General features: G+C 46.0%; 1 protein-coding gene across 7 annotated transcripts in view; it reads right to left on the bottom strand.

The window, feature by feature from the left end:
- The window catches only part of LOC118936868 (zinc finger CCHC domain-containing protein 7-like), a 96,488-nt gene that overhangs the window by 40,945 nt on the left and 29,430 nt on the right, over positions 1-26,113 (bottom strand). For all 7 annotated transcript variants that reach the window (XM_036934381.1, XM_036934384.1, XM_036934385.1 and 4 more), the window contains one exon: positions 25,706-25,901. In XM_036934381.1, the coding sequence (XP_036790276.1) occupies positions 25,706-25,901 (196 nt within the window). The remainder of the gene's footprint in view (positions 1-25,705; positions 25,902-26,113) is intronic.

Genomic DNA, 26,113 nt, shown 5'->3' with positions numbered 1-26,113 from the left:
TTTTCCTTGGTGGCCCGACTTCCTAGTTAATTACAGTTAGGAGGGGGGGGGGGGGGGGGGGGGGGGGGGAGAGGGGAGGAGGTGGGAGAGGGGAGGAGAGGAGGGGAGGAGAGGAGAGGGGGGGAGAGGAGGAGAGGAGAGGAGAGGGAGAGGAGAGGAGAAGAGAGGAGGAGGGGGAGGAGAGGGGGAGAGGAGAGGAAAGGAGAGGCTGGGAGAGGAGAGGAGAGACAAAAAAGGTAATACAGTAGGGGGAGTGCTGAGGTAATACAGTAGGGGGAGGAGCAGTGTGAGGTAATACAGTAGGGGGAGGAGCAGTGTGAGGTAATACAGTAGGGGGAGTGCTGAGGTAATACAGTAGGGGGAGGAGCAGTGTGAGGTAATACAGTAGGGGGAGTGCTGAGGTAATGCAGTAGGGGGAGGAGCAGTGTGAGGTAATACAGTAGGGGGAGTGCTGAGGTAATACAGTAGGGGGAGGAGCAGTGTGAGGTAATACAGTAGGGGGAGTGCTGAGGTAATACAGTAGGGGGAGGAGCAGTGTGAGGTAATACAGTAGGGGGAGGTGCAGTGTGAGGTAATACAGTAGGGGAGGTGCAGCATGAGGTAATACAGTAGGGGGAGGAGCAGTGTGAGGTAATACAGTAGGGGGAGGAGCAGTGTGAGGTAATACAGTAGGGGGAGGTGCAGCGTGAGGTAATACAGTAGGGGGAGGTGCAGCGTGAGGTAATACAGTAGGGGGAGGTGCAGAGTGAGGTAATACAGTAGGGGGAGGAGCAGTGTGAGGTAATACAGTAGGGGAGGTGCAGCATGAGGTAATACAGTAGGGGGAGGAGCAGTGTGAGGTAATACAGTAGGGGGAGTGCTGAGGTAATACAGTAGGGGGAGGTGCAGCATGAGGTAATACAGTAGGGGAGGTGCAGTGTGAGGTAATACAGTAGGGGGAGGTGCAGCGTGAGGTAATACAGTAGGGGGAGGTGCAGCATGAGGTAATACAGTAGGGGGAGGTGCAGTGTGAGGTAATACAGTAGGGGGAGTGCTGAGGTAATACAGTAGGGGAGGTGCAGCCTGAGGTAATACACTAGGGGAGGTGCAGCGTGAGGTAATACAGTAGGGGGAGGTGCAGTGTGAGGTAATACAGTAGGGGGAGGTGCAGTGTGAGGTAATACAGTAGGGGGAGGTGCAGTGTGAGGTAATACAGTAGGGGGAGGTGCAGTGTGAGGTAATACAGTAGGGGGAGGTGCAGTGTGAGGTAATACAGTAGGGGGAGTGCTGCTCAGTGTGAGGTAATACAGTAGGGGGAGTGCTGCTCAGCGTGAGGTAATACAGTAGGGGGAGTGCTGCTCAGCGTGAGGTAATACAGTAGGGGGAGTGCTGCTCAGTGTGAGGTAATACAGTAGAGGGAGTGCTGCTCAGTGTGAGGTAATACAGTAGGGGGAGTGCTGCTCAGTGTGAGGTAATACAGTAGGGGGAGGTGCAGTGTGAGGTAATACAGTAGGGGGAGGTGCAGTGTGAGGTAATACAGTAGGGAGAGTGCTGCTCAGCGTGAGGTAATACAGTAGGGGGAGGAGCAGTGTGAGGTAATACAGTAGGGGGAGGAGCAGTGTGAGGTAATACAGTAGGGGGAGTGCTGCTCAGCGTGAGGTAATACAGTAGGGGGAGTGCTGCTCAGCGTGAGGTAATACAGTAGGGGGAGGTGCAGTGTGAGGTAATACAGTAGGGGGAGGTGCAGTGTGAGGTAATACAGTAGGGGGAGGTGCAGTGTGAGTTAATAAAGTAGGGGGAGGTGCAGCGTGAGGTAATACAGTAGGGGGAGGTGCAGTGTGAGGTAATACAGTAGGGGGAGGTGCAGTGTGAGGTAATACAGTAGGGGGAGGTGCAGTGTGAGGTAATACAGTAGGGGGAGATGCAGTGTGAGGTAATACAGTAGGGGGAGGTGCAGTGTGAGTTAATAAAGTAGGGGGAGGAGCAGCCTGAGGTAATACAGTAGGGGGAGTGCTGCTCAGTGTGAGGTAATACAGTAGGGGGAGTGCTGCTCAGCGTGAGGTAATACAGTAGGGGGAGTGCTGCTCAGCGTGAGGTAATACAGTAGGGGGAGTGCTGCTCAGTGTGAGGTAATACAGTAGGGGGAGTGCTGCTCAGTGTGAGGTAATACAGTAGGGGGAATGCTGCTCAGTGTGAGGTAATACAGTAGGGGGAGTGCTGCTCAGTGTGAGGTAATACAGTAGGGGGAGTGCTGCTCAGTGTGAGGTAATACAGTAGGGGGAATGCTGCTCAGTGTGAGGTAATAAAGTAGGGGGAGTGCTGCTCAGTGTGAGGTAATACAGTAGGGGGAGGTGCAGTGTGAGGTAATACAGTAGGGGGAGTGCTGCTCAGTGTGAGGTAATACAGTAGGGGGAGTGCTGCTCAGTGTGAGGTAATACAGTAGGGGGAGGTGCAGTGTGAGGTAATACAGTAGGGGGAGGTGCAGCGTGAGGTAATACAGTAGGGGGAGTGCTGCTCAGCGTGAGGTAATACAGTAGGGGAGGTGCAGCATGAGGTAATACAGTAGGGGGAGGAGCAGCGTAAGGTAATACAGTAGGGGGAGGAGCAGCGTAAGGTAATACAGTAGGGGGAGGAGCAGTGGGAGGTAATACAGTAGGGGGAGGAGCAGTGTGAGGTAATACAGTAGGGGGAGGTGCAGCGTGAGGTAATACAGTAGGGGGAGGAGCAGTGTGAGGTAATACAGTAGGGGGAGGTGCAGCATGAGGTAATACAGTAGGGGGAGGTGCAGTGTGAGGTAATACAGTAGGGGGAGTGGGAGGTAATACAGTAGGGGGAGGTGCAGTGTGAGGTAATACAGTAGGGGGAGTGGGAGGTAATACAGTAGGGGGAGGTGCAGCGTGAGGTAATACAGTAGGGGGAGGTGCAGTGTGAGGTAATACAGTAGGGGGAGGTGCAGCGTGAGGTAATACAGTAGGGGGAGGTGCAGTGTGAGGTAATACAGTAGGGGGAGGTGCAGCATGAGGTAATACAGTAGGGGGAGGTGCAGTGTGAGGTAATACAGTAGGGGGAGTGCTGAGGTAATACAGTAGGGGAGGTGCAGCCTGAGGTAATACACTAGGGGAGGTGCAGCGTGAGGTAATACAGTAGGGGGAGGTGCAGCGTGAGGTAATACAGTAGGGGGAGGTGCAGTGTGAGGTAATACAGTAGGGGGAGGTGCAGTGTGAGGTAATACAGTAGGGGGAGGTGCAGTGTGAGGTAATACAGTAGGGGGAGGTGCAGTGTGAGGTAATACAGTAGGGGGAGGTGCAGTGTGAGGTAATACAGTAGGGGGAGGTGCAGTGTGAGGTAATACAGTAGGGGGAGTGCTGCTCAGTGTGAGGTAATACAGTAGGGGGAGTGCTGCTCAGCGTGAGGTAATACAGTAGGGGGAGTGCTGCTCAGCGTGAGGTAATACAGTAGGGGGAGTGCTGCTCAGTGTGAGGTAATACAGTAGAGGGAGTGCTGCTCAGTGTGAGGTAATACAGTAGGGGGAGTGCTGCTCAGTGTGAGGTAATACAGTAGGGAGAGGTGCAGTGTGAGGTAATACAGTAGGGGGAGGTGCAGTGTGAGGTAATACAGTAGGGGGAGTGCTGCTCAGCGTGAGGTAATACAGTAGGGGGAGGAGCAGTGTGAGGTAATACAGTAGGGGGAGGAGCAGTGAGGTAATACAGTAGGGGGAGTGCTGCTCAGCGTGAGGTAATACAGTAGGGGGAGTGCTGCTCAGCGTGAGGTAATACAGTAGGGGGAGGTGCAGTGTGAGGTAATACAGTAGGGGGAGGTGCAGTGTGAGGTAATACAGTAGGGGGAGGTGCAGTGTGAGTTAATAAAGTAGGGGGAGGTGCAGCGTGAGGTAATACAGTAGGGGGAGGTGCAGTGTGAGGTAATACAGTAGGGGGAGGTGCAGTGTGAGGTAATACAGTAGGGGGAGGTGCAGTGTGAGGTAATACAGTAGGGGGAGGTGCAGTGTGAGGTAATACAGTAGGGGGAGGTGCAGTGTGAGTTAATAAAGTAGGGGGAGGAGCAGCCTGAGGTAATACAGTAGGGGAGGTGCAGTGTGAGGTAATACAGTAGGGGGAGGTGCAGTGTGAGGTAACACAGCTAACCAATCACACGAGAGCTACAGAAACACCGCTAACCAATCACACGAGAGCTACAGAAACACTGCTAACCAATCACACTGACACCGTGTTACAGCAGGGGACAGAGAGGAGAGGTGGTGTGTGTGTGTGTGTGTGTGTGTGTGTGTGTGTGTGTTTTACAAGCCAGCCCATGTAGCCTTTTAGTGCTCGATAATATCCAACCACACCGTCAAAATTAACCTTCTCGCGTTAAAATTAGAATTAAAAATCACAATAAACTCACCAATACCTCAACGCCAGAAATATCACAATAAACTCACCAATACCTCAACGCCAGAAATATCACAACCACAATAAACTCACCAATACCTCAACGCCAGAAATATCACAATAAACTCACCAATACCTCAACGCCAGAAATATCACAATAAACTCACCAATACCTCAACGCCAGAAATATCACAACCACAATAAACTCACCAATACCTCAACGCCAGAAATATCACAATAAACTCACCAATACCTCAACGCCAGAAATATCACAATAAACTCACCAATACCTCAACGCCAGAAATATCACAATAAACTCACCAATACCTCAACGCCAGAAATATCACAATCACAATAAACTCACCAATACCTCAACGCCAGAAATATCACAATAAACTCACCAATACCTCAACGCCAGAAATATCACAATAAACTCACCAATACCTCAACGCCAGAAATATCACAATCACAATAAACTCACCAATACCTCAACGCCAGAAATATCACAACCACAATAAACTCACCAATACCTCAACGCCAGAAATATCACAATAAACTCACCAATACCTCAACGCCAGAAATATCACAACCACAATAAACTCACCAATACCTCAACGCCAGAAATATCACAATAAACTCACCAATACCTCAACGCCAGAAATATCACAATAAACTCACCAATACCTCAACGCCAGAAATATCACAATCACAATAAACTCACCAATACCTCAACGCCAGAAATATCACAATAAACTAACCAATACCTCAACGCCAGAAATATCACAATAAACTCACCAATACCTCAACGCCAGAAATATCACAATAAACTCACCAATACCTCAACGCCAGAAATATCACAATAAACTCACCAATACCTCAACGCCAGAAATATCACAATAAACTCACCAATACCTCAACGCCAGAAATATCACAATAAACTCACCAATACCTCAACGCCAGAAATATCACAACCACAATAAACTCACCAATACCTCAACGCCAGAAATATCACAATAAACTCACCAATACCTCAACGCCAGAAATATCACAATAAACTCACCAATACCTCAACGCCAGAAATATCACAATCACAATAAACTCACCAATACCTCAACGCCAGAAATATCAAAACCACAATAAACTCACCAATACCTCAACGCCAGAAATATCACAATAAACTCACCAATACCTCAACGCCAGAAATATCACAATAAACTCACCAATACCTCAACGCCAGAAATATCACAATCACAATAAACTCACCAATACCTCAACGCCAGAAATATCACAATAAACTCACCAATACCTCAACGCCAGAAATATCACAATAAACTCACCAATACCTCAACGCCAGAAATATCACAACCACAATAAACTCACCAATACCTCAACGCCAGAAATATCACAATCACAATAAACTCACCAATACCTCAACGCCAGAAATATCACAATAAACTCACCAATACCTCAACGCCAGAAATATCACAATAAACTCACCAATACCTCAACGCCAGAAATATCACAATAAACTCACCAATACCTCAACGCCAGAAATATCACAATAAACTCACCAATACCTCAACGCCAGAAATATCACAACCACAATAAACTCACCAATACCTCAACGCCAGAAATATCACAATAAACTCACCAATACCTCAACGCCAGAAATATCACAATAAACTCACCAATACCTCAACGCCAGAAATATCACAATCACAATAAACTCACCAATACCTCAACGGCAGAAATATCACAATAAACTCACCAATACCTCAACGCCAGAAATATCACAATAAACTCACCAATACCTCAACGCCAGAAATATCACAACCACAATAAACTCACCAATACCTCAATGCCAGAAATATCACAATAAACTCACCAATACCTCAACGCCAGAAATATCACAATAAACTCACCAATACCTCAACGCCAGAAATATCACAACCACAATAAACTCACCAATACCTCAACGCCAGAAATATCACAATCACAACACATCGTTAAGCCATTCCTCAAAAAACAATCCCAGTTGAGTCGGGCCACAACACGGTTATTGGGCTCACACACACACACACACAGACACACTTTTGTCTTGCACTCTACACACAGCTTCGTCCCAGATTCACCAGCTGAAAATCATTCCCACCAAACAATAACACCTGATTTATCTAAATATATATAGAGACAGTTCATCATTTACCAATAATTTACATAAAAACCACCATTTATATAAACATCAACATTGCACTTCTGATTTAAACGACGGCTGTTTAAACTAGATGTTGGTTGAGAGTGTGTGTGTTTTCTGTGTGTGACCATTTTTACAATATAGTCCAATAAACGAGTGTATACTTAACCCCCCACACACACTACTACTGTCCACACACACTACTACTGTCCACACACACACTACTACTGTTCCCACACACACACACACTACTACTGTTCCCACACACACACTACTACTGTTCCCACACACACACACTACTACTGTTCCCACACACACACTACTACTGTTCCCACACACACACACTACTACTGTTCCCACACACTACTACTGTTCCCACACACACACACTACTACTGTTCCCACACACTACTACTGTTCCCACACACACACACTACTATTGTTCCCACACACACTACTACTGTTCCCACACACACTACTACTGTTCCCACACACACTACTACTGTTCCCACACACACTACTACTGTTCCCACACACACTACTACTGTTCCCACACACACTACTACTGTTCCCACACACACTACTACTGTCCACACACACTACTACTGTTCCCACACACACACTACTACTGTTCCCACACACACACTACTACTGTTCCCACACACACTACTACTGTTCCCACACACACTACTACTGTCCACACACACACTACTACTGTTCCCACACACACACACTACTACTGTTCCCACACACACACACTACTACTGTTCCCACACACACTACTACTGTCCACACACACACTACTACTGTTCCCACACACACACTACTACTGTTCCCACACACACACACTACTACTGTCCACACACACACTACTACTGTTCCCACACACACACACTACTACTGTTCCCACACACACACACACTACTACTGTTCCCACACACACACACACTACTACTGTTCCCACACACACTACTACTGTCCACACACACACTACTACTGTTCCCACACACACACACTACTACTGTTCCCACACACACACACTACTACTGTTCCCACACACACACACTACTACTGTTCCCACACACACTACTACTGTTCCCACACACACTACTACTGTTCCCACACACACACTACTACTGTTCCCACACACACTACTACTGTTCCCACACACACACACTACTACTGTTCCCACACACACACACTACTACTGTTCCCACACACACTACTACTGTTCCCACACACACACACTACTACTGTCCACACACACACTACTACTGTTCCCACACACACACACTACTACTGTTCCCACACACACTACTACTGTTCCCACACACACACACTACTACTGTCCACACACACACACACTACTACTGTTCCCACACACACACACTACTACTGTTCCCACACACACACACTACTACTGTTCCCACACACACTACTACTGTTCCCACACACACACTACTACTGTTCCCACACACACACACTACTACTGTTCCCACACACACACACTACTACTGTTCCCACACACACTACTACTGTTCCCACACACACACTACTACTGTTCCCACACACACACTACTACTGTTCCCACACACACACACTACTACTGTTCCCACACACACTACTACTGTCCACACACACACTACTACTGTTCCCACACACACACTACTACTGTTCCCACACACACTACTACTGTTCCCACACACACACACTACTACTGTTCCCACACACACACACTACTACTGTCCACACACACACACACTACTACTGTTCCCACACACACAACTACTACTATTGTTCCCACACACACACTACTACTGTCCACACACACACACACTACTACTACTGTCCACACACACACACACACACACACACTACTATTGTTCCCACACACACACTACTACTGTCCACACACACACACACTACTACTGTCCACACACACACACACTACTACTGTCCACACACACACACTACTACTGTCCACACACACACACTACTATTGTTCCCACACACACACTACTACTGTCCACACACACACACTACTATTGTTCCCACACACACACTACTACTGCCCCCCCCCCCCCACAGATGTTCCGAGAAGTGTAAAAATAAAGACCATTTCCATATTCAGAGTCATAGACAGGAGGAGTGTTTATCTAACCCTGGGGAACAGCCCCGACACACACACACTACTACTGTCCCCCCTACACACACTACTGTCCCCCCCTACACACACTACTGTCCCCCCCCCCCCCCCCCCCCCCCACACACACACACACTACTACTGTCCCCCCCTACACACTACTGTCACCCCCTACACACTACTACTGTCCCCCCCTTACACACACTACTGTCCCCCCCTACACACACTACTACTGTCCCCCCCTACACACACTACTACTGTCCCCCCCTACACACACTACTGTCCCCCCCTACACACACTACTGTCCCCCCCTACACACACTACTGTCCCCCCCTACACACACTACTGTTCCCCCCTACACACACTACTGTTCCCCCCCTACACACACTACTGTCCCCCCCCTACACACACTACTGTTCCCCCCCCCCACACACACTACTGTCCCCCCCTACACACACTACAGTTCCCCCCTACACACACTACTGTCCCCCCCTACACACACTACTGTCCCCCCCTACACACACTACTGTTCAACAGCTTTCTCTGGCTCTGACACACACACACACACACACACACACGTGTCAGTTCTACCACTATACAACGTGTTAGTTCTACCACTATACAACGTGTCGTGTCAGTTCTACCACTATACAACGTGTTAGTTCTACCACTATACAACGTGTCAGTTCTACCACTATACAACGTGTTAGTTCTACCACTATACAACGTGTTAGTTCTACCACTATACAACGTGTCGTGTTAGTTCTACCACTATACAACGTGTTAGTTCTACCACTATACAACGTGTCAGTTCTACCACTATACAACGTGTCAGTTCTACCACTATACAACGTGTTAGTTCTACCACTATACAACGTGTTAGTTCTACCACTATACAACGTGTTAGTTCTACCACTATACAACGTGTTAGTTCTACCACTATACAACGTGTTAGTTCTACCATTATACAACGTGTCAGTTCTACCACTATACAACGTGTTAGTTCTACCACTATACAACGTGTTAGTTCTACCACTATACAACGTGTCAGTTCTACCACTATACAACGTGTCGTGTTAGTTCTACCACTATACAACGTGTTAGTTCTACCACTATACAACGTGTTAGTTCTACCACTATACAACGTGTTAGTTCTACCACTATACAACGTGTCAGTTCTACCACTATACAACGTGTCAGTTCTACCACTATACAACGTGTTAGTTCTACCACTATACAACGTGTTAGTTCTACCACTATACAACGTGTCAGTTCTACCACTATACAACGTGTCAGTTCTACCACTATACAACGTGTCAGTTCTACCACTATACAACGTGTTAGTTCTACCACTATACAACGTGTTAGTTCTACCACTATACAACGTGTCAGTTCTGCCACTATACAACGTGTCAGTTCTGCCACTATACAACGTGTCGTGTTAGTTCTGCCACTATACAACGTGTCAGTTCTACCACTATACAACGTGTCAGTTCTGCCACTATACAACGTGTCGTGTTAGTTCTGCCACTATACAACGTGTCGTGTTAGTTCTGCCACTATACAACGTGTCAGTTCTACCACTATACAACGTGTCAGTTCTACCACTATACAACATGTTAGTTCTACCACTATACAACGTGTCAGTTCTACCACTATACAACGTGTCGTGTTAGTTCTACCACTATACAACATGTTAGTTCTACCACTATACAACGTGTCAGTTCTACCACTATACAACGTGTTAGTTCTACCACTATACAACGTGTCAGTTCTACCACTATACAACGTGTTAGTTCTACCACTATACAACGTGTTAGTTCTACCACTATACAACGTGTCAGTTCTACCACTATACAACGTGTCAGTTCTACCACTATACAACGTGTTAGTTCTACCACTATACAACGTGTTAGTTCTACCACTATACAACGTGATAGTTCTACCACTATACAACGTGTCAGTTCTACCACTATACAACGTGTTAGTTCTACCACTATACAACGTGTCAGTTCTACCACTATACAACGTGTTAGTTCTACCACTATACAACGTGTTAGTTCTACCACTATACAACGTGTTAGTTCTACCACTATACAACGTGTTAGTTCTACCACTATACAACGTGTCAGTTCTACCACTATACAACGTGTCAGTTCTACCACTATACAACGTGTCAGTTCTACCACTATACAACGTGTTAGTTCTACCACTATACAACGTGTCGTGTTAGTTCTACCACTATACAACGTGTTAGTTCTACCACTATACAACGTGTCAGTTCTACCACTATACAACGTGTTAGTTCTACCACTATACAACGTGTTAGTTCTACCACTATACAACGTGTTAGTTCTACCACTATACAACGTGTCAGTTCTACCACTATACAACGTGTCAGTTCTACCACTATACAACGTGTCAGTTCTACCACTATACAACGTGTTAGTTCTACCACTATACAACGTGTTAGTTCTACCACTATACAACGTGTCAGTTCTACCACTATACAACGTGTTAGTTCTACCACTATACAACGTGTTAGTTCTACCACTATACAACGTGTTAGTTCTACCACTATACAACGTGTCAGTTCTACCACTATACAACGTGTCAGTTCTACCACTATACAACGTGTTAGTTCTACCACTATACAACGTGTCAGTTCTACCACTATACAACGTGTCAGTTCTACCACTATACAACGTGTCAGTTCTACCACTATACAACGTGTCAGTTCTACCACTATACAACGTGTCGTGTTAGTTCTACCACTATACAACGTGTTAGTTCTACCACTATACAACGTGTCAGTTCTACCACTATACAACGTGTTAGTTCTACCACTATACAACGTGTCAGTTCTACCACTATACAACGTGTCGTGTTAGTTCTACCACTATACAACGTGTTAGTTCTACCACTATACAACGTGTCAGTTCTACCACTATACAACGTGTCGTGTTAGTTCTACCACTATACAACGTGTCGTGTTAGTTCTACCACTATACAACGTGTCGTGTTAGTTCTACCACTATACAACGTGTCGTGTTAGTTCTACCACTATACAACGTGTCGTGTTAGTTCTACCACTATACAACGTGTCAGTTCTACCACTATACAACGTGTCAGTTCTACCACTATACAACGTGTTAGTTCTACCACTATACAACGTGTTAGTTCTACCACTATACAACGTGTTAGTTCTACCACTATACAACGTGTCAGTTCTACCACTATACAACGTGTTAGTTCTACCACTATACAACGTGTCAGTTCTACCACTATACAACGTGTTAGTTCTACCACTATACAACGTGTTAGTTCTACCACTATACAACGTGTTAGTTCTACCACTATACAACGTGTCAGTTCTACCACTATACAACGTGTCAGTTCTACCACTATACAACGTGTCGTGTTAGTTCTACCACTATACAACGTGTTAGTTCTACCACTATACAACGTGTCAGTTCTACCACTATACAACGTGTCAGTTCTACCACTATACAACGTGTCAGTTCTACCACTATACAACGTGTTAGTTCTACCACTATACAACGTGTCAGTTCTACCACTATACAACGTGTCAGTTCTACCACTATACAACGTGTTAGTTCTACCACTATACAACGTGTTAGTTCTACCACTATACAACGTGTCAGTTCTACCACTATACAACGTGTCAGTTCTACCACTATACAACGTGTTAGTTCTACCACTATACAACGTGTTAGTTCTACCACTATACAACGTGTCAGTTCTACCACTATACAACGTGTCAGTTCTACCACTATACAACGTGTCAGTTCTACCACTATACAACGTGTCAGTTCTACCACTATACAACGTGTTAGTTCTACCACTATACAACGTGTTAGTTCTACCACTATACAACGTGTTAGTTCTACCACTATACAACGTGTTAGTTCTACCACTATACAACGTGTCAGTTCTACCACTATACAACGTGTTAGTTCTACCACTATACAACGTGTCGTGTCAGTTCTACCACTATACAACGTGTTAGTTCTACCACTACACAACGTGTTAGTTCTACCACTACACAACGTGTTAGTTCTACCACTACACAACGTGTTAGTTCTACCACTATACAACGTGTCGTGTTAGTTCTACCACTACACAACGTGTCAGTTCTGCCACTATACAACGTGTCGTGTTAGTTCTGCCACTATACAACATGTTAGTTCTACCACTATACAACGTGTCAGTTCTACCACTATACAACGTGTCAGTTCTACCACTATACAACGTGTCAGTTCTACCACTATACAACGTGTCGTGTTAGTTCTACCACTATACAACGTGTTAGTTCTACCACTATACAACGTGTTAGTTCTACCACTATACAACGTGTCAGTTCTACCACTATACAACGTGTCAGTTCTACCACTATACAACGTGTCGTGTTAGTTCTACCACTATACAACGTGTTAGTTCTACCACTATACAACGTGTCAGTTCTACCACTATACAACGTGTCAGTTCTACCACTATACAACGTGTCAGTTCTACCACTATACAACGTGTTAGTTCTACCACTATACAACGTGTCAGTTCTACCACTATACAACGTGTCAGTTCTACCACTATACAACGTGTTAGTTCTACCACTATACAACGTGTTAGTTCTACCACTATACAACGTGTCAGTTCTACCACTATACAACGTGTCAGTTCTACCACTATACAACGTGTTAGTTCTACCACTATACAACGTGTCAGTTCTACCACTATACAACGTGTCAGTTCTACCACTATACAACGTGTCAGTTCTACCACTATACAACGTGTCAGTTCTACCACTATACAACGTGTCAGTTCTACCACTATACAACGTGTTAGTTCTACCACTATACAACGTGTCGTGTCAGTTCTACCACTATACAACGTGTTAGTTCTACCACTACACAACGTGTTAGTTCTACCACTACACAACGTGTTAGTTCTACCACTACACAACGTGTTAGTTCTACCACTATACAACGTGTTAGTTCTACCACTATACAACGTGTCGTGTTAGTTCTACCACTACACAACGTGTCAGTTCTGCCACTATACAACGTGTCGTGTTAGTTCTGCCACTATACAACATGTTAGTTCTACCACTATACAACGTGTCAGTTCTACCACTATACAACGTGTCAGTTCTACCACTATACAACGTGTCAGTTCTACCACTATACAACGTGTCGTGTTAGTTCTACCACTATACAACGTGTCAGTTCTACCACTATACAACGTGTCGTGTCAGTTCTACCACTATACAACGTGTCAGTTCTACCACTATACAACGTGTCGTGTTAGTTCTACCACTATACAACATGTTAGTTCTACCACTATACAACGTGTCAGTTCTACCACTATACAACGTGTCAGTTCTACCACTATACAACGTGTCAGTTCTACCACTATACAACGTGTCAGTTCTACCACTATACAACGTGTCAGTTCTACCACTATACAACGTGTTAGTTCTACCACTATACAACGTGTTAGTTCTACCACTATACAACGTGTCAGTTCTACCACTATACAACGTGTTAGTTCTACCACTATACAACGTGTCAGTTCTACCACTATACAACGTGTCGTGTTAGTTCTACCACTATACAACGTGTTAGTTCTACCACTATACAACGTGTCAGTTCTACCACTATACAACGTGTCGTGTTAGTTCTACCACTATACAACGTGTCGTGTTAGTTCTACCACTATACAACGTGTCGTGTTAGTTCTACCACTATACAACGTGTCGTGTTAGTTCTACCACTATACAACGTGTCGTGTTAGTTCTACCACTATACAACGTGTCAGTTCTACCACTATACAACGTGTCAGTTCTACCACTATACAACGTGTTAGTTCTACCACTATACAACGTGTTAGTTCTACCACTATACAACGTGTCAGTTCTACCACTATACAACGTGTCAGTTCTACCACTATACAACGTGTTAGTTCTACCACTATACAACGTGTCAGTTCTACCACTATACAACGTGTTAGTTCTACCACTATACAACGTGTTAGTTCTACCACTATACAACGTGTTAGTTCTACCACTATACAACGTGTCAGTTCTACCACTATACAACGTGTCAGTTCTACCACTATACAACGTGTCGTGTTAGTTCTACCACTATACAACGTGTTAGTTCTACCACTATACAACGTGTAGGTTCTACCACTATACAACGTGTTAGTTCTACCACTATACAACGTGTCGTGTTAGTTCTACCACTATACAACGTGTTAGTTCTACCACTATACAACGTGTCAGTTCTACCACTATACAACGTGTTAGTTCTACCACTATACAACGTGTTAGTTCTACCACTATACAACGTGTTAGTTCTACCACTATACAACGTGTCAGTTCTACCACTATACAACGTGTTAGTTCTACCACTATACAACGTGTCAGTTCTACCACTATACAACGTGTCAGTTTTACCACTATACAACGTGTCAGTTCTACCACTATACAACGTGTCAGTTCTACCACTATACAACGTGTCAGTTCTACCACTATACAACGTGTCAGTTCTACCACTATACAACGTGTCAGTTCTACCACTATACAACGTGTTAGTTCTACCACTATACAACGTGTTAGTTCTACCACTATACAACGTGTCAGTTCTACCACTATACAACGTGTTAGTTCTACCACTATACAACGTGTCAGTTCTACCACTATACAACGTGTTAGTTCTACCACTATACAACGTGTTAGTTCTACCACTATACAACGTGTCAGTTCTACCACTATACAACGTGTCAGTTCTACCACTATACAACGTGTTAGTTCTACCACTATACAACGTGTCGTGTTAGTTCTACCACTATACAACGTGTTAGTTCTACCACTATACAACGTGTCAGTTCTACCACTATACAACGTGTCAGTTCTACCACTATACAACGTGTTAGTTCTACCACTATACAACGTGTTAGTTCTACCACTATACAACGTGTTAGTTCTACCATTATACAACGTGTCAGTTCTACCACTATACAACGTGTTAGTTCTACCACTATACAACGTGTTAGTTCTACCACTATACAACGTGTTAGTTCTACCACTATACAACGTGTCGTGTTAGTTCTACCACTATACAACGTGTCGTGTTAGTTCTACCACTATACAACGTGTCGTGTTAGTTCTACCACTATACAACGTGTTAGTTCTACCACTATACAACGTGTCAGTTCTACCACTATACAACGTGTCAGTTCTACCACTATACAACGTGTTAGTTCTACCACTATACAACGTGTTAGTTCTACCACTATACAACGTGTTAGTTCTACCATTATACAACGTGTCAGTTCTACCACTATACAACGTGTTAGTTCTACCACTATACAACGTGTTAGTTCTACCACTATACAACGTGTTAGTTCTACCACTATACAACGTGTCGTGTTAGTTCTACCACTATACAACGTGTCGTGTTAGTTCTACCACTATACAACGTGTCGTGTTAGTTCTACCACTATACAACGTGTCAGTTCTACCACTATACAACGTGTTAGTTCTACCACTATACAACGTGTTAGTTCTACCACTATACAACATGTTAGTTCTACCACTATACAACGTGTCAGTTCTACCACTATACAACGTGTTAGTTCTACCACTATACAACGTGTCAGTTCTACCACTATACAACGTGTTAGTTCTACCACTATACAACGTGTTAGTTCTACCACTATACAACGTGTCAGTTCTACCACTATACAACGTGTCGTGTTAGTTCTACCACTATACAACGTGTTAGTTCTACCACTATACAACGTGTCGTGTTAGTTCTACCACTATACAACGTGTTAGTTCTACCACTATACAACGTGTTAGTTCTACCACTATACAACGTGTCGTGTTAGTTCTACCACTATACAACGTGTCGTGTTAGTTCTACCACTATACAACGTGTCAGTTCTACCACTATACAACGTGTCAGTTCTACCACTATACAACGTGTTAGTTCTACCACTATACAACGTGTTAGTTCTACCACTATACAACGTGTTAGTTCTACCACTATACAACGTGTCGTGTTAGTTCTACCACTATACAACGTGTTAGTTCTACCACTATACAACGTGTTAGTTCTACCACTATACAACGTGTTAGTTCTACCACTATACAACGTGTTAGTTCTACCACTATACAACGTGTCAGTTCTACCACTATACAACGTGTCAGTTCTACCACTATACAACGTGTTAGTTCTACCACTATACAACGTGTTAGTTCTACCACTATACAACGTGTTAGTTCTACCACTATACAACGTGTTAGTTCTACCACTACAGAGGTGACTGAAGACAGACAACAGAAAACACACACAACTACAAAAACTAAACCTCTGGATTAAAAAAAACTTCTAATAAACAAAAATATAAAAACGCAACATGTAAAGTGAAATAAAAGACCCCAGAAAATTAACATACGGCACAAAAAGCTTATTACTCTAATGTTTTGTGCCGACATTTGTTGACATCCTTGTTAGTAAACATTTCTCCTTTGCCCAGATATATCGATCCACCTGACAGGTGTGGCATATCAAGAAAGCTGATTTAAACAGCATGATCATTCCACAGGTGCACCTTGTGCTGGGGGGGGGGGGGGGACAATAAAAAGGCCACTCTAAAAAAATGTGCAGTTTTGTCACACAACACACAATTGCCACAGATGTCTCATGTTTTGGGGGAGCATTGAAATTGACTTTGCTGACTTGCAGGAATGTCTGCCGGAGCTGTTGCCCGGATAATCGAATGTTCATTTCTCTACCATAAGCCGCCTCCAAACGTCGTTTTAGAGAATTTGCCAGTATGTCCCACTGGCCTTACAACCGCTCATCACATGTTTGGCATCGTGTGTGGGCGAGTGATTTGCTGAACAGGGAGCCCCACGGTGGAAGTGGAGTTATGGTATGGGGGCAGGCGTAAGCTACGGACAACGAACACAATTGCATTTTATCGATGGCAATTTGAATGCACAGAGATACCCGTGACGAGATCCCGAGACTCATTGTGAGGCCTATTTTTACGGTATCTGTGACCAACAGATTCATATCTGTATTCCCAGAGTCATGTGAAATCCATAGATTAGGACCTAATTCATATATTTATTTCAATTTAAACTGCTTTCCTTCTATGAAACTGTAACTCTGTAAAAATCTATTAAATTGTTGCGTGTTTCATTTATATATTTTTTGTGTTCGGTATAAATATCAAACTACAAAACTAAACAGTGGATAAATAATAAAAAACGAAATAAACGAAGTAACATTGTAGTAGATTATTAGACGTGCTACAAAACAGCTTGTTCATGAAGGAGCTTGAACAACATTTTTAAAAAACAATTAAATCAATTACATTTCCACGGTGAATCTTTTAAAAGAAGATAATAATAATAATAATAATAATAATAATAATAATAACAGATAATCAATGATATATCATGTGTGTGGACAGACGGATGTCTGTAAAAATCTAAAAATGTCTCTTGCTCGGTAATCAAACGGTCTGAAGAAATAACTATCTTTTGACCCCACCCCCCCCCCCCCCCCCCCCGCTGTCTGTCGATACGGTGAAGGACTCTTTATGGGATCATCAATATTTCTGATGGGGAATTTAATGGGTCTAATGGGTTTAATGGGTCTAATGGGTTTAATGGGTTTAATGGGTTTAATGGGTCTAATGGGTTCAATGGGTTTAATGGGTCTAATGGGTCTAATGGGTTTAATGGGTCTAATGGGTTTAATGGGTCTAATGGGTCTAATGGGTCTAATGGGTCTAATGGGTCTAATGGGTTTAATGGGTTTAATGGGTCTAATGGGTCTAATGGGTTTAATGGGTCTAATGGGTCTAATGGGTTTAATGGGTTTAATGGGTCTAATGGGTTTAATGGGTCTAATGGGTTTAATGGGTCTAATGGGTTTAATGGGTCTAATGGGTTTAATGGGTCTAATGGGTCTAATGGGTTTAATGGGTCTAATGGGTTTAATGGGTCTAATGGGTCTAATGGGTCTAATGGGTCTAATGGGTCTAATGGGTTTAATGGGTTTAATGGGTCTAATGGGTTTAATGGGTCTAATGGGTTTAATGGGCCTAATGGGTTTAATGGGTCTAATGGGTTTAATGGGTCTAATGGGTTTAATGGGCCTAATGGGTTTAATGGGTCTGTAGATGCCGTTTGACGTGTCTGAACGAGTGATCAGTTGATAAAGGAGACAAACTCTGTGTGGGTTTTTATTACATTTAAAACGCTGATTTAAAAAATAAAATCTTATTTCAAACTTCTCTTGAATGATTACGTTTTTTATTTTTTTAAACAGAGATTTAAAAAAATGTTTTTATTTATTTAATGTCAAACATAGTCTGTCGTGGGAAATATTATTTAATATTAATTAATTAAATATTATAGCAAAATGAAGACGGCTTTTAACAGATAAAAAATTCCAATCTGAAATCTCTCTAAACACCTTGAAATGCCATTCAGATTATTTTCTCTTTGATTCGATATGAAGTAAATATCTTCCTGGTGAGGATCCTCTGTTATCTGTGTTGCCCAGGGCCACACGAGGTGGAACTGTCCCTACCCATACTACCACACAGCGTGTTTAAACAGGCACCACACACACACACGCCTCCTCCCTGCACCTAACCACCCACACACACACACGCCTCCTCCCTGCACCTAACCGCCCACACACACACACGCCCACACACACACACACGCCTCCTCCCTGCACCTAACCACCCACACACACACACGCCTCCTCCCTGCACCTAACCGCCCACACACACACACACGCGCCTCCTCCCTGCACCTAACCGCCCACACACACACACGCCCACACACACACACGCCTCCTCCCTGCACCTATCCTCCCACACACACACACACGCCTCCTCCCTGCACCTAACCACCCACACACCTCCTCCCTGCACCTAACCGCCCACACATACACACACGCGCCTCCTCCCTGCACCTATCCTCCCACACACACACACGCCTCCTCCCTGCACCTAACCGCCCACACACCTCCTCCCTGCACCTAACCGCCCACACACACACACACGCGCCTCCTCCCTGCACCTATCCTCCCACACACACACACGCCTCCTCCCTGCACCTAACCGCCCACACACACACACACGCCTCCACCCTGCACCTATCCGCCCACACACACGTACAAAGCCCCCTACCTAAGCTTCCAGCAACCCCACTCCCCCTCAATAAACACACACAACTACCAACCACGTCCCCTATCCTAATCTCATCACACCAATCCAATGCCCGACACACACACAGACACACACAGGTCTGACAAACCCCTTGCTTGCTGGTGAGTGTTTCCAGTCAAATGACAGTTAGGAAGCAGGTTCTGTTTCTGCTGGGGAGAAACGGGAGGTGGTTGGATTAAAACCAGGTGAGAGAGAGAGAGAGAGAGAGAGGGAGAGAGGGAACAAGAGAGAGAACGAGAGAGAGAGAGGGAACAAGAGAGAGAACGAGAGAGAGAGAGGGAACAAGAGAGAGAGAACGAGAGAGAGAGGGAGGGAACGAGAGAGAGAGAGAACGAGACAGAACGAGACAGAGCGAACGAGAGAGAGAGAGGGAGAGCGAACGAGAGAGAGAGAGGGAGAGCGAACGAGAGAGAGAGAGGGAGAGCGAACGAGAGAGAGAGAGGGAGAGCGAACGAGAGAGAGAGAGAGGGAGAGCGAACGAGAGAGAGAGAGAGAGAGGGAGAGCGAACGAGAGAGAGAGAGAGAGAGGGAGAGCGAACGAGAGAGAGAGAGAGAGAGAGGGAGAGCGAACGAGAGAGAGAGAGGGAGAGCGAACGAGAGAGAGAGAGGGAGAGCGAACGAGAGAGAGAGGGAGAGCGAACGAGAGAGAGAGAGAGAGAGAGAGAGAGAGAGAGGGATGAAAAGATAGAAAGGGATAAGTGAAACCCGGGTGTAGGAAAAGGGGAAACAAGGAAAGGGGCAGAGCTGTAGGAAGGGTAAAGTTTTGAGAGGCAGGATAGGAGAGGAGAGAAGCCCAGGACCCAACACCCTGCCTGGGTCCAAACTAGGCCTCTAGCCCCTACTACTACCAGGGAACCAGAGGAGAGAGGAGAGGACCCACCCTGCCGGGGTCCAAACTAGGCCTCTAGCCCCTACTACTACCAGAGAACCAGAGGAGAGAGGAGAGGACCCAACACCCTGCCGTGGTCCAAACTAGGCCTCTAGCCCCTACTACTACCAGAGAACCAGAGGAGAGAGGAGAGGACCCAACACCCTGCCGTGGTCCAAACTAGGCCTCTAGCCCCCTACTACTACCAGAGGAGAGGACCAACACCCTGCCGGAGTCCAAACTAGGCCTCTAGCCCCTACTACTACCAGAGAACAAGAGGAGAGAGGAGAGGACCCAACACCCTGCCGTGGTCCAAACTCTACTACTACCAGAGAACCAGAGGAGAGAGAAGATGTCTTACCTTTCTCCCCTGTAAGTGAGTGAAGAGAAACATTTTCCCCCCCAAAACGCTCGCAGGAAGACGAGACACAGATCCGCTCGCCCACCCCGACAGACGCGGGCAGACGCGGCCTTTAAGCCTCAAACAAAGTTTGGTGTGCACAGGACCAAGACCAAGGGGACAACAAGAGGGTGAGAGAAAGAGGAGGGAGAATAGAGGAGAGAAAAGGAGAGAGTCTGAACCCCCCCCCCCCCCCCCCCCCCCCCAGTGACTGCTGGGGTTTTATTATCCAGTTCCATCTGGCTGCTGCTGGAAGAGACAGACACACCCGGGTTCTCCGATTGGGCTGTGTGTGTGTGTGTGTGTGTGTGTGTGTGTGTGTGTGTGTGTGTGTGTGTGTGTGTGTGTGTGTGTGTGTGTGAGACAATGAGAAGTTCGTCCTTCGTCGGACTCTGAGTACAAATAGAATACTGAAGCGACTGGGTCTTTTCATCTCCACCTCCCCCCCGCCTCCCCCCTTACCCCTCCACCTCCTCCCCCTTACCCCTCCACCCCCCTTACCCCTCCACCTCCTCCCCCTTACCCCTCCACCCCCTTACCCCTCCTCCACCTCCTCCCCCTTACCCCTCCCCCCTCTCCACCTCCCCCCCGCCTCCCCCTTACCCCTCCACCTCCTCCCCCCTTACCCCTCCGCCGCCTCCCCCCTCACCCCGCCTCCCCCCTGTCCTTGTTCCTGCCCAAACACCAAACTACAAGACAGTGGACTGGCAGAACCACTGTGTGTGTGTGTGTGTGTGTGTGTGTGTGTGTAACATGTTTTCACAGAGCGACTAATAGTATTTAAATGCTTAAAAGTCTCACAGCAAAAAAAACACTAAATCAACCTTCACTATACTCACTGTGGAGACCTCTGTCTATATTCAGACCTCATTCACTATACCCACTGTGGAGACCTCTGTCTATATTCAGACCTCATTCACTATACCCACTGTGGAGACCTCTGTCTATATTCAGACCTCATTCACTATACTCACTGTGGAGACCTCTGTCTATATTCAGACCTCATTCACTATACCCACTGTGGAGACCTCTGTCTATATTCAGACCTCATTCACTATACTCACTGTGGAGACCTCTGTCTATATTCAGACCTCATTCACTATACTCACTGTGGAGACCTCTGTCTATATTCAGACCTCATTCACTATACTCACTGTGGAGACCTCTGTCTATATTCAGACCTCATTCACTATACTCACTGTGGAGACCTCTGTCTATATTCAGACCTCATTCACTATACTCACTGTGGAGACCTCTGTCTATATTCAGACCTCATTCACTATACTCACTGTGGAGACCTCTGTCTATATTCAGACCTCATTCACTATACTCACTGTGGAGACCTCTGTCTATATTCAGACCTCATTCACTATACTCACTGTGGAGACCTCTGTCTATATTCAGACCTCATTCACTATACTCACTGTGGAGACCTCTGTCTATATTCAGACCTCATTCACTATACTCACTGTGGAGACCTCTGTCTATATTCAGACCTCATTCACTATACTCACTGTGGAGACCTCTGTCTATATTCAGACCTCATTCACTATACTCACTGTGGAGACCTCTGTCTATATTCAGACCTCATTCACTATACTCACTGTGGAGACCTCTGTCTATATTCAGACCTCATTCACTATACTCACTGTGGAGACCTCTGTCTATATTCAGACCTCATTCACTATACTCACTGTGGAGACCTCTGTCTATATTCAGACCTCATTCACTATACCCACTGTGGAGACCTCTGTCTATATTCAGACCTCATTCACTATACTCACTGTGGAGAACTCAGTCCTCCTCCTCTCTGTCTATATTCAGACCTCATTCACTATACTCACTGTGGAGACCTGTCTATATTCAGACCTCATTCACTATACTCACTGTGGAGACCTCAGTCCTCCTCCTCTCTGTCTATATTCAGACCTCATTCACTATACTCACTGTGGAGACCTCAGTCCTCCTCCTCTCTGTCTATATTCAGACCTCATTCACTAAACTCACTGTGGAGACCTCTGTCTATATTCAGACCTCATTCACTAAACTCACTGTGGAGACCTCTGTCCTCCTCCTCTCTGTCTATATTCAGACCTCATTCACTATACTCACTGTGGAGACCTCTGGCTAGCCTGTCTATATTCAGACCCCGCCCCCTTTCCTCTGGCTAGCCGTTCTATATTCAGACCCCGCCCCCTTTCCTCTGGCTAGCCGTTCTATATTCAGACCCCGCCCCCTTTACTCTGGCTAGCCGTTCTATATTCAGACCCCGCCCCCTTTCCTCTGGCTAGCCGTTTTATATTCAGACCCCGCCCCCTTTCCTCTGGCTAGCCATTCTATATTCAGACCCCGCCCCCTTTACTCTGGCTAGCCGTTCTATATTCAGACCCCGCCCCCTTTTCTCTGGCTAGCTGTTCTATATTCAGACCCCGCCCCCTTTCCTCTGGCTAGCAGTTCTATATTCAGACCCCGCCCCCTTTACTCTGGCTGGCCGTTCTATATTCAGACTCCACCCCCTTTCCTCTGGCTAGCCTGCCCCTTTCCTGTTGCCTTTCCACTCCCAAAACGTAGCTACAGCCTTCTCCTCCCCCCCCCCCCCCCCCGTGACCCCCGTGTGCAGACATGAGGTCAAGCTCCAGAGATCACAGGGGGTGGGGGTAAGATCAGCCCAAACATACAGCCCCATACCAGCTCTTGAACCTCTCCCTCCACGCTGTGTGTGTGTGTGTGGTGTGTGTGTGTGTGTGTGTGTGTGTGTGTGTGTGTGTGTGTGTGTGTGTGTGTGTGGTGTGTGTGTGGTGTGTGTGTGTGTGGTGTGTGCAGGGGCACTCTTGCAGAAACCTCAGCCCAGGGAAATTCAAATGAGGGAGTAACAGAGTGAGAACAAGAGAAAGAGAGAGAGAATGGGAGAGAGAGAGAATGGGAGAGAGAGAATGGGAGAGAGAGAATGGGAGAGAGAGAATGGGAGAGAGAGAATGGGAGAGAGAGAATGGGAGAGAGAGAGAGAATGGGAGAGAGAGAGAATGAGAGGGGAGAGAGAGAGAGAAAAAAAGAGATAGAATGAAGGGGAGAGAGAGACAGAGAGAATGAGAGGGGAGAGAGAGACAGAATGGGAGAGATAGAATGAGGGGGTAAGAGAGAGAATGAGAGGGGAGAGAGAGAGAGAGATAGAATGAAGGGGAGAGAATGAAAGGGGAGAGAGATAGAATGAAGGGGAGAGAGAGACAGAATGGGAGAGATAGAATGAGGGAGAGAGAGGTTGCTGAGGTTGCAGGTTTGCTAATGTGTAGATCTGAAGAGATTTGCAGAGAACATTTTTACTCTCTTCCCTCTCCCTCTCTCTCTCTCCCTCTCTCTCTCTCTCTCCCTCTTGGTGTATCTGTTGTTAGTTTATGGCATTAGCGTTACGAGCAGTGTGTGTGTACATGCTGATTAGAATCCAGTTCTCCACACACATCAACACAACACTAACAGGTAGATGGGATGTTCTGAACCAACACAACACTAACAGGTAGATGGGATGTTCTGAATGTTGTCGACCAACACAACACCCTCCCTTTAATGTCTCCTTCTCCCTCCCTCCCTTTAATGACTCCTTCTCCCTCACTCCCTCCCTTTAATGACTCCTTCTCCCTCACTCCCTCCCTTTAATGACTCCTTCTCCCTCACTCCCTCCCTTTAATGTCTCCTTCTCCCTCCCTCCCTCCAATGTCTCCTTCTCCCTCCCTCCCTCCCTTTAATGTCTCCTTCTCCCTCCCTCCCTCCCTTTAATGTCTCCTTCTCCCTCCCTTTAATGTCTCCTTCTCCCTCCCTTTAATGTCTCCTTCTCCCTCCCTCCCTCCAATGTCTCCTTCTCCCTCCCTCCCTCCCTTTAATGTCTCCTTCTCCCTCCCTTTAATGTCTCCTTCTCCCTCCCTCCCTCCCTTTAATGTCTCCTTCTCCCTCACTCCCTCCCTTTAATGTCTCCTTCTCCCTCCCTCCCTCCAATGTCTCCTTCTCCCTCCCTCCCTCCCTTTAATGTCTCCTTCTCCCTCCCTTTAATGTCTCCTTCTCCCTCCCTCCCTCCCTTTAATGTTCCTTCTCCCTCCCTCCCTTTAATGTCTCCTTCTCCCTCCCTTTAATGTCTCCTTCTCCCTCCCTTTAATGTCTCCTTCTCCCTCACTCCCTCCCTTTAATGTCTCCTTCCTCCTCACTCCCTCCCTTTAATGTCTCCTTCTCCCTCACTTTAATGTCTCCTTCCTCCTCACTCGCTCCCTCCCATGTCTCCTTCTCCCTCCCTCCCTCATTCCCTCGTTTCCTCCCTACCTTTAATGTCTCCTCCCTCCCTCCCTTTCCTCCCTCCCATGTCTCCTTCTCCCTCCCTCCCACCCTCCCTTTAATGTCTCCTCCTCCCTCCCTCCTTTCCTCCCTACCTTTAATGTCTCCTCCCTCCCTCCCTTCCTCCCTACCTTTAATGTCTCCTTCTCCCTCCAGGTTCAGTATGATGCCCTGGTCTCCATCTTGTTTCCCGCTGTCTAGAATCATCCAGCTCTCCAGACTGTCAGAATCAGAGTCCGATCCAGACTTCGCTCCGGATCCTGAGTCCAACACCACCACCGAGTCAGAGCCCACACTGGACCTCCCCTTCTTTGGGGCGGGGTTTCTCTAAGGGGGAGGGGACAACATAATAAATGGTATTATTCATTGATGACTGTTAGTCGGCTAGTTAATCAGAACCAGCGTGGAGTTGGTTGTGGACCATGCTGCATCTGGGTCTGGAGTACTGCCACCTAGGCTGCCTTTACACAGGCCGTCCAATTCTGATATCGCCTCTTAATCACATCACAATCGCCTCCAATCACATCAGATATTTTTCA

The sequence above is a fragment of the Oncorhynchus mykiss genome, chromosome 10, assembly GCF_013265735.2.
Source record: "Oncorhynchus mykiss isolate Arlee chromosome 10, USDA_OmykA_1.1, whole genome shotgun sequence".
Taxonomy (NCBI): domain Eukaryota; kingdom Metazoa; phylum Chordata; class Actinopteri; order Salmoniformes; family Salmonidae; genus Oncorhynchus; species Oncorhynchus mykiss.
Note: the sequence above shows the minus strand (reverse complement) of the source record. Positions and strands in the feature narration are given on the sequence as shown.